Source organism: Phaseolus vulgaris, chromosome 3 (assembly GCF_051622355.1).
Source record: "Phaseolus vulgaris cultivar YP4 chromosome 3, ASM5162235v1, whole genome shotgun sequence".
In the NCBI taxonomy this organism is placed as follows: Eukaryota; Viridiplantae; Streptophyta; class Magnoliopsida; order Fabales; family Fabaceae; genus Phaseolus; species Phaseolus vulgaris.
In genome coordinates this window covers 26228312-26237676 of record NC_143500.1, presented here as the reverse complement: position 1 = coordinate 26237676, position 9365 = coordinate 26228312, and the positions used below count along the sequence as shown (strand labels likewise).

General features: G+C 31.5%; 1 protein-coding gene across 1 annotated transcript; it reads left to right on the top strand.

The window, feature by feature from the left end:
* Nucleotides 1–240: 240 nt before the first annotated feature.
* On the top strand, nucleotides 241–2722 carry WDR5A (Transducin/WD40 repeat-like superfamily protein). Its single transcript, XM_068607264.2, has 2 exons — nucleotides 241–952; nucleotides 2164–2722. Exons 1-2 carry the CDS (start codon nucleotides 266–268, stop codon nucleotides 2455–2457), a joined length of 981 nt encoding a protein of 326 aa, XP_068463365.1. The 5' UTR covers nucleotides 241–265; the 3' UTR covers nucleotides 2458–2722.
* Nucleotides 2723–9365: the final 6643 nt, after the last annotated feature.

Here is a 9365-nt window from a genome sequence, read left to right as displayed (position 1 = left end):
CCAAAGAGTGAAAAGTGATAAAATTTGATAAAGAGGTGAATTATGGAGAATAGAGAGAGATTTATTTAAGTTTATAAAAAATAGCATTGAATTGATTGAGAAAAAGAAAAGGTTAGGGAGAGAAATTGAGATAAGGGTGTGTTTGTTTCTATTACGTTGTTCTCTTCTCGTTTTTGTTGAGTTCTGAGGTGACAGAAGAGTGCGAGAGAAAGGTGAATTAAAAAGTGAAAGCGAGAGTTGAAGTGAAGCTGCGGCGGTGAGAGAAATGTCGACGGAACCAAAACCATCGTCGGATTCAGATTCCTTCAAACCCTACACTCTTTCCCAAACCCTAACGGGTCACAAGCGCGCCATCTCCGCCGTCAAATTCTCCTCCAACGGCCGCCTCCTCGCCTCCTCCTCTGCCGACAAGACTCTCCGAACATACGGCTTCACCAACTCCGACTCCGACTCCGATAGCCTCTCCCTCTCCCCGATGCAGGAGTACTCGGGGCACGAGCAGGGCGTGTCGGACCTCGCCTTCTCCTCCGACTCCCGCTTCCTCGTCTCCGCCTCCGACGACAAGACCCTCCGCCTCTGGGACGTGCCGACGGGGTCCCTCATAAAGACGCTGCAGGGCCACACTAACTACGTCTTCTGCGTCAATTTCAACCCTCAGTCAAACGTCATCGTCTCCGGCTCCTTCGACGAGACCGTTAGGGTTTGGGACGTCAAGTCCGGCAAGTGCCTCAAGGTCCTCCCCGCCCACTCCGACCCCGTCACCGCCGTCGACTTCAACCGCGACGGCACCCTCATCGTCTCCAGCAGCTACGACGGCCTCTGCCGAATCTGGGACGCCTCCACCGGCCACTGCGTCAAGACCCTCATCGACGACGAGAACCCTCCCGTCTCCTTTGTTAAGTTTTCCCCCAACGCCAAGTTCATTCTCGTTGGCACCCTCGACAATACTCTCGTAATTCCTCATTACCCTCTCTCTTCTTAATTCATTCATGTTTTGATAAATTTAGGGTACATTTTTCCCCAAGCATGCTAATTTATAAAAAGAAAATCGGGTTCTTTGGAAAGTTTGGTTTAGCTTATACAAGTATCTTAATTCGTTTTAGTTTTGTATTTTGTTCTCCTATACGTACTTACTGAGAAATTTATGTAAACATGGCATAAATTAGTTTCAGGGTGCGTTTTGCTTGTGTTACGAATGCCTTTGCAATTTTTTGAAACTGAGAAGGTGCTTTGCTTTTCTATTGAAATTTTGGAGTTCTGAGCTCAGTCTTTCAGTGTTCTCTGCTGTTACTCACGCTCTGGTCTTGGACTTGAATTGAGTTATTATTGCCTAGTGTCATATTACTTCTGTTTTTGTCTTTCTCAATCCGTGGAAAATGTCAGGCTTATGATACTAATGAATTTTAGGAATCACGATTATGTGATTCTCAGAATAGAGATTAAACTGATGAGATCCATTGGAATTTTTTTTGCTTTGAGTTTTGAAACGCTGTACTTGGATTTTTGTATCTCTGGCTTTATAAATATGAAGAGAATAAAAAGCGTGCTGAATTGGTATTTCAAGTTAGGTTGCTCTAAAGTGTAAAAAGAGTGAACTGCATTTTCATGTTCAGTTGCGCTAAAGAGTAATACTATGCTTTGTTTTCCGTTCAGCTGCCTAGTTTTCTCTGACTCATGTTTAGCTTCAAACCAAGTTTCAAATGAAAGCAACATAAGTTACTTTTAAAACTTAAGTTTCCACAGTGAAGTTCATTTTACATTTGCAAACATTAAACCAAACATGTTCTGAACCCTCTACTTTCGTCCATTTATTCTCATTTTAGTTTTCACTTTGTAAAATGTCATTCTACTATCTTTACCACTAAAAAGTGAATGATATTTTCTATAAGGGACTAAATGAGGATTTTGTTATATTAGAAACTAAAGTGACCAACACTTGTAATTTCATGAACTAGAACGGGTTTATTTGTTTCTCTGATGGTCTTTAATTTGTGCTATACTTACTATTCGCATGCAATGCCAAATGGCTAATTTGATTATTTTTTCATTCTGTTATTCACTCAGTTGTAGTTTCTTTGGTAGCTTATTGGGCTACTAGTTTTTTTCTTGCTTCACCATTCAATGTTTTGGTCATTCTTACATCGAAATTTTCTTTTCCTGCAGAGGCTTTGGAACTATTCAACTGGCAAGTTTCTGAAGACTTACACTGGTCATGTTAATTCAAAATACTGCATTTCATCCACTTTTTCTATAACAAATGGAAAATATATTGTTGGCGGATCGGAAGATAATTCTATATACTTGTGGGAACTGCAGTCAAGGAAAATAGTACAGAAATTAGAAGGTCATTCAGATACAGTTGTTTCTGTGTCATGTCACCCGACAGAGAACATGATTGCTTCTGGTGCTCTTGGCAATGACAAAACTGTGAAGATTTGGACTCAGCAGAAAGAATGATCGAATTCGGAACAAATGGATAGTCAAAGTTGATTCGGGGTAAGTGATTTGTGATGAAACCTGTAACTCATTTTGTAGTTGGGAACCTTGGTTGAGAAACTCTTTACCTTTCCCAGTTGAGTTTAGTCTCTGGTAGGTTCCACCACTCTTGAGAGACTGGAACATGTGTTTGGGAACACTATTTTCAACCTTGTATCTTAGCTAGAGGGTTTCTCTATTTAACGGTTATCATTAGTCATTCTACAAGTGAGCTTTCGCTTCTCAATTACTGTCATTAGTCATTACTACAAGTTCCAAATTCTCGACAAACTGTTTGGCAAATATGCCGAAAGACTAATTTTGAGGACTAAAATGATGAACTTCAATATCTGCAAATACTTAGATATAAAATTCCATGACACCCTTGTCCTAAAAGCTTTTAATCACATGTTACTACTTACTGAACTGATGCTTACACGAAACAGAGATTGACAGAACCTCCAACTTGAACACACATGATAATTGACTGTGACGGTAGATTTGGTTTGGTTTTATTTCTTATACTGTTGGTTTAAAATTGCCTCATAATGAACTTCACTTATCTATAATGGGCAAATACAAAAAATAATTGGTGTTATTAATGTTGTTTTTGGATGATACGTTTAAAAAAGTATGAAATAATAAAAGAAAAATAAATTTGAAAAAGTGTTGAGTGGGGAGTTAAAAATAAGAAATGAAGAACTGTTGGAGAGGCAATCTCCCTCTCCTTGTCCCAACTCATGGCAATTTTGAAAGAATTGGTTTAAAGTTTGACGTAAATAATTTGTTTACATGTTATTTTGTTTTGAGACACAGTTGAGTTTTGACAGAAAGAAAGCTAGGTATTCAGTAATAAGAGGGATTGAATAGATGAAAGAGTGATGAAGGAAAAGAAATTGAGTAGATGAAGATATATAGTAAAAAAGAGAGTAGTGAGGTAATAGGTATGGTAGCATGAAGGTATCCTTTTCAATTATCTCCATTCCATTACAATAGTGACAAAAGAAACATAAGTCAAGTGTTGCATTCTTTTGTTGTCTTTTTGTGTGAAGGAAATAGGCAGGGTGTGATAAGAACTCTTCAAGGCTTCCACAACTACCAATGAACACAGTGGGCCCATCCCTCCTCTCTTTATCATATTTTCATCCAAATGGGCTACCACTTCTCTCTCACTGCTTAAAAACTGCCTTTGCACATTCATAATCCTCAAAATTATTAATCACATCTCATTTATATTCTTTTATCGTAACTATTCTCTGTTAAAACTAGGTATGCTTCTAAAATCATTATACATACTAAGTTTTCTTCAACCTTTAGTCCAATCTTTCTTTTTCACCTATTTTCTATTCAATAATATTCCTAAACTATAAGATATTATACCTAATATCATTCAAACTCCAAAACAATATCTTGCTTCAATATCTTTAATTGATGTTTTTCTTATAAACATTCTTAAGAAGATAGAAATATCTCATTTTCTTAAAACAAAGTTGTGAAATTTGTTTTTCTCAATTAAATAGAAAGGAGAGAGTTGAATAAAATAAAATAAAAACTACATATACATAATTTTAGGACTTTTTTTATAGGTGTTGTAATTTTTTTTATATAAGTCGACTTGTGTCTTGATATGAATATTTTTTATCTTTCCTCTTAAAAAAATCTCAATATTAATTTTAGAGTCAAAAGTAATTTGTCTTGGTGATGTCAATGGAGACAAATATATATTAGTATAGTAAAATTCACGGTAAAATCTAATACACACTTGAGAATGAGACTTTTAAGAACTGTCTTATTGAGTAAAAATAAAAAAAATTATACTATTCATAATGACTTTTTATATTATTTTAATATAATGAATAAATTCATATCATTATTGATCTCTTATTAATTATTATTGGTCTTTTATTAACTAGAAACAAAAAATTGTACTATTTATAATGAATTTTCATTTGTTTAGTATAATGAACACATTCATATCATTATTTATCTCTTATTAACTGTTATCCGGTATAATTACCATTTTACATGTTTTTTTCACTAATAAAAATGGAAAGTTTTAATTTTGCTACTAGGATGTTCTAAATATATTGAAATATTTGTGTGTGTGTATATATATATATATATATATATATATATAAATTAGTATCAGTAAAAATATAACTAAAATATATTCAACATCTAATTACTGACCCAAAACATCCTTAGCTGATATTAAAAGAAATCTCTGATATCCAATATGTCTATAATTACATTAAAAAGGCATAAAAGCTTTTATTATTTCTTATAAATATTCAACATTACGCGATAACAAAATATCTTGCACAATTTAGTGATGCCAATTGTAAATTGTTTACTATAAACTGTAAATTGCATATGGGTATCTTCGAAAAAAGAAACATATAACCTTCAAATGATAATAAAAAAAAACTGAGAAGTTGCCTATAATAATATTATTCGAGTCATAATGAGTAATTAGGAATATGTGTTATTGAGTGATGATAAAGTAAAAAAGTCCACACCCTTTTGTTAGTTGGAGATAAAACATAAGTAGGCCCTCTCTGATAGAGAAAGCTCAAAATCCCATTCCTTTCTATCTCACAACATCTATTATACAATTTTTTTAATAGTGTCAAAAATATTTTAATCAATGATGTCAATATATACCCAAAGTTATTTAGTAAATAATTAAAATTACTTCATAAAATATGTATTTTTTAAATCTACAATTTTTTTTTCCAAATTAGCCTTAAAGAATCTAAAGTTTAAATAGATTATAATAGAAAAAATGCACTCGTTTAAAAATGTCTATTATAAAAAGGACATACATTATTTTAATTATACATGTATAAGAATGCGATACTTTTACATTTTCTGACAAAATTGACTTTAATTAATCAGTTAAATAAACTCATTGAAAATGTATTACCTTTTTAATATTTAAATTCTACATTCCAACATAAAATAATATGAGAATGTGTACTGTCACTAGTGGAGATGTAATTTATGAGTTATTTGCCGTCAGATAGTAGTAACGGTCTCTTGCTGCATTTTCAAATCAAATGATTGAGGTTTTTAGGTGAAACGGCAACGTTTCTAGTTTTTGATATATTTTTGCCCCTACTATTCCATTTAAGAAAAAAAACTATTCCTAATATTTTTATTAATATTATACACTTTTCACAAACATGTTTTTTTTTTCTAGAGAATTCAATAACAAAAAATCTCTTAAGCTGAGTTTGATATTATCAATGTTTTTTAACTTAACATTGTGTACTATAATTTCAGTTTGGTTATACATTGACTTTTGTTTCTTGTAATAAGGACTTCAACCTAACATTCTAATTAAGAGCATCCTAAAGAAACAAAATCTTATCCTTCATTATTTATTAATGTATACCTCATATGAATTTAGTTGTAATAGTTTTTTTACTAGACTGATTTTAGAAAGTTGATGATAATCTATTATTAAAATAAACAAAATTTGCAGAAAATTTATGAAATAAATATGATATATATATATATATATATATATATATATAATGATTTGATTGTTTTATTCTACTCCACACTTCTTATCTGTTTAGCTGCTAACTGATTATGATTCAGCTATTGTCAGTAGAGTTTGTGTTGCTTTGCCCTTTTAGCTCCTTGACTTGATAAAATAATAATAATAAAGACATTTTTTTGAATTATACTAAAATTATATTTTTTTTGTAAATTCTATATGGGTTTTTTTTTATATTATACATCCTTTTAATTTTTAAAAGTATTATATACATTTTTTTTAAGTTCAAAATATTATTTTAGCTTTATATATATATATGTGTGTGTGTGTTTGTTTTGAGAAAGATCATTGTAATAATGAATTACAAAAGTGTAATTTGGAAAAAAAAAACATGAACATATTTTAGTCTTGCATATTTGATGAGTTTGGGTTTGAGGAAAGGGGTGGTTTGGTAAATTGGATAGAGGTTGTGAATCGAAAGGAGATAGATTGAAGAAGCTGCATATATCAGCAGTAGGGCAGTGCAGTGGTCCCAACCCTACACAATCTAACTCTCCAAAATTAGTATATAAATTTTTTCCTATTATGCATCTCATTACTGGGATAGAGACTAATCATGGTTTCTTTATTATAATTGTCACTAATTTTCAAATACAGTGAAAATCTGAGATGGATTTTTCACTACATGGATCATATTTACACATCCCTATATATAGTGTGAGTGCAGAGTTTTCAATTACTATGCCATGCTAAAAGGTGGAAACATGTTAGCTTAAATTTCAATGGATCCAATTTTTATCTATATATTACTATTAATTTTAGGTGTCTCTTATTTATTTATTATAATATGTATTTTTTAAGTTTAAGTACCACATATTTATATTTTACTTTGTATCATTGAGTGATCGAGTATATATTAAAGAGCTTATGGCATCTTAACATTGTAACCAATCTTTTGGTCAAATTAAAGAAAACCTACCATAATTATTAATAATTAAAGAATTCAATTACATTCTCAAAGTATTTTCAAAGTATGATTAAGAGAATATGGATTTACATGGGTCTATCCCTACCTCTATTGTAGAGGTAATAGTCCATGAACAAAATTATAAATAGATGAACATCCATTATTTGAAAATTGAAAGGTAATAAATTTTTCATCCTCATATATAATTTAATTGGGAGCTATCTTACTTCAACATTGGAGTAGTTAATAGAGACACCCTTATGCGTTGACATATCTAATTAAACTGTTTTTTAAAGCCTAAAATTTATTTATTTTAGTTAACAAGTTCAAATTAAACTCTCTTTTTTTTATGTATAAATCATAAATTTGAGAAGTTGTAGATTGTGATAGGTTGTTCAGTATATTCCACGTCTAACTCAGTCTTTAATAATTATATAATTTAAAAATTTTACTATTTGTAATTTTAACTAATATTTATAATATATATATATATATATATAATTCATAAGTCTAACAATTTAAATTTATTTTATTTTTTACTAAAATTTTTATTATTTATATTAAAGCTCTACATGAATAATATATATGTATTATATATAAAATATATAATATTATTATATAGAGATGTTAGTATATCAAATTGTAAAGGTTAAACCAGACATTTAACAAGTCACTTATGTTAAGTTGTTAACGTTGAACTTATTTTACCCCTCATCCATATATGTCTACCAATATAAATTTATATTTATTTTTTATTGAAAAAATATTATTAATATTAAAGTTTTGCATTCACTAGTGCAAAAAAAACTCATTTACGGTACTTTTACTGTCAAACATTGTCCATCAAAATGCGGTGGTATTTTTGAAATTAAAACGGGTGTAAAACAACAGTTGTGGGTAAAACCGCCTTTTTAGAGTAATTTTATTACCCTTTACGCTTTTGTTTTTCGTTTGTCTTACTCTCGTGCTCTCTGCTTCTTCTTCATCTCTGTTGCGACATTCACTCATTGTAAGTTCTTTCTCCTTCACATTCACTCATTCCATTCTCCTCCATTGCTTATTGGTTTCTCTTTTTTGTTTCTCTTATTGGTTTCTCTCCTCCACTGGTAAAGGTTTTATTGGTTGTCATCACTGTTTCATTAGTTGTCACCACTGTTTTCATCGATTTCTTGGTGCCATCACTGTTTTTCTTTGTCGTTGCTAGCTGCCACCACCGCTGGCGTTTGCCACTGTTGCCCTTCACCACCGTTCTGCCTTCACGCACAAGGTTGGTGGTGTTTTTAATTTTTGTAATATTATTAATTTGTATATTTTCTATTTATTATAATTTGTATTTATTTTTAATTTATATTTATATTATGTTAGTTGTTAGGTTAGAATAGAATTATTAATTAGATTAAAAATAGATTTATATTATTTAGTATTTAGAATTAATTTAATGATTTTTTATTTCTATATTCAGTATTTATTATTAATTTATATTATGTTAGTTGTTAGGTTAGAATAGAATTATCATTTTGGTATTGAGTCTGAGAGTGTTCGACTCTTGGCAATTTATACGTGTTGGTATTGAGTCTGAGGGTGTTCGACCCTCGATAATTGATATGTGTTAGTATTGAATCCAGGGGTGTTCAACCCTTGGCAAACATGATACTTCACACTCATTAGTGAAAATCCGAATAACCATTACAAAACATAATGGATCAAGATTGGATTAACTCCGTTCACATAAGTGATGGGTACGAAAGAGGAGTAGAAGAATTTATACAATTTGCACAACATAACGTCAATAATAGTGGTCATGATGGAGTAAAGTTTAGGTGTTTGTGCGTTAATTGTTTGAACAGAAGGAGATTGGATGTTAACAAAATCAGGGAGAACCTTCTATGTGATGGGTTTCTATGATCTTATACAACATGGACATGGCATGGTGAATTATTAAATTTACCAAGTGTTTCCATATCCGAAGAATATGTGGGGTCTACCATGGATGATGCAGTACATGGTGAAGTACATGATGATCAATTGGAGTACATAATTCGTTAAGAAATGTTAGCTACAGACGGAATGAATCCGTTTGGTAATATGAGTACGAATCACAGTTCATGGCTTGTTTTACTAGTTATTTACAACTTACCTCCTGAATTGTGCATGAAGCGAAAATACATGATGTTATCTATGATGATATCCGGTCCAAGACGACTAGGGAATGACATATGACAACTTATCAGGGTATAGTGTTAAGGGTCATAAAGCATGTCCAATATGCGAAGCAGACACCGCTTCTCAACAATTGAAACATGGAAGGAAAGCAATATATCTTCGGTATCAAAGGATTCTTAGAAGTCATCATCCTTACCAAAGGTTGAAAAAAGCCTTAATGGACATCAAGAGACTGGCAATCCATCAACTCCATTA

Bases quoted from the DNA above. Each gene is read 5' to 3' on its own strand.
- WDR5A (XM_068607264.2), top strand. From the start codon at position 266: ATGTCGACGGAACCAAAACCATCGTCGGATTCAGATTCCTTCAAACCC. The intron at 953-2,163 runs GTAATTCCTCAT...CTTTTCCTGCAG, and splicing joins GCACCCTCGACAATACTCTC to AGGCTTTGGAACTATTCAAC.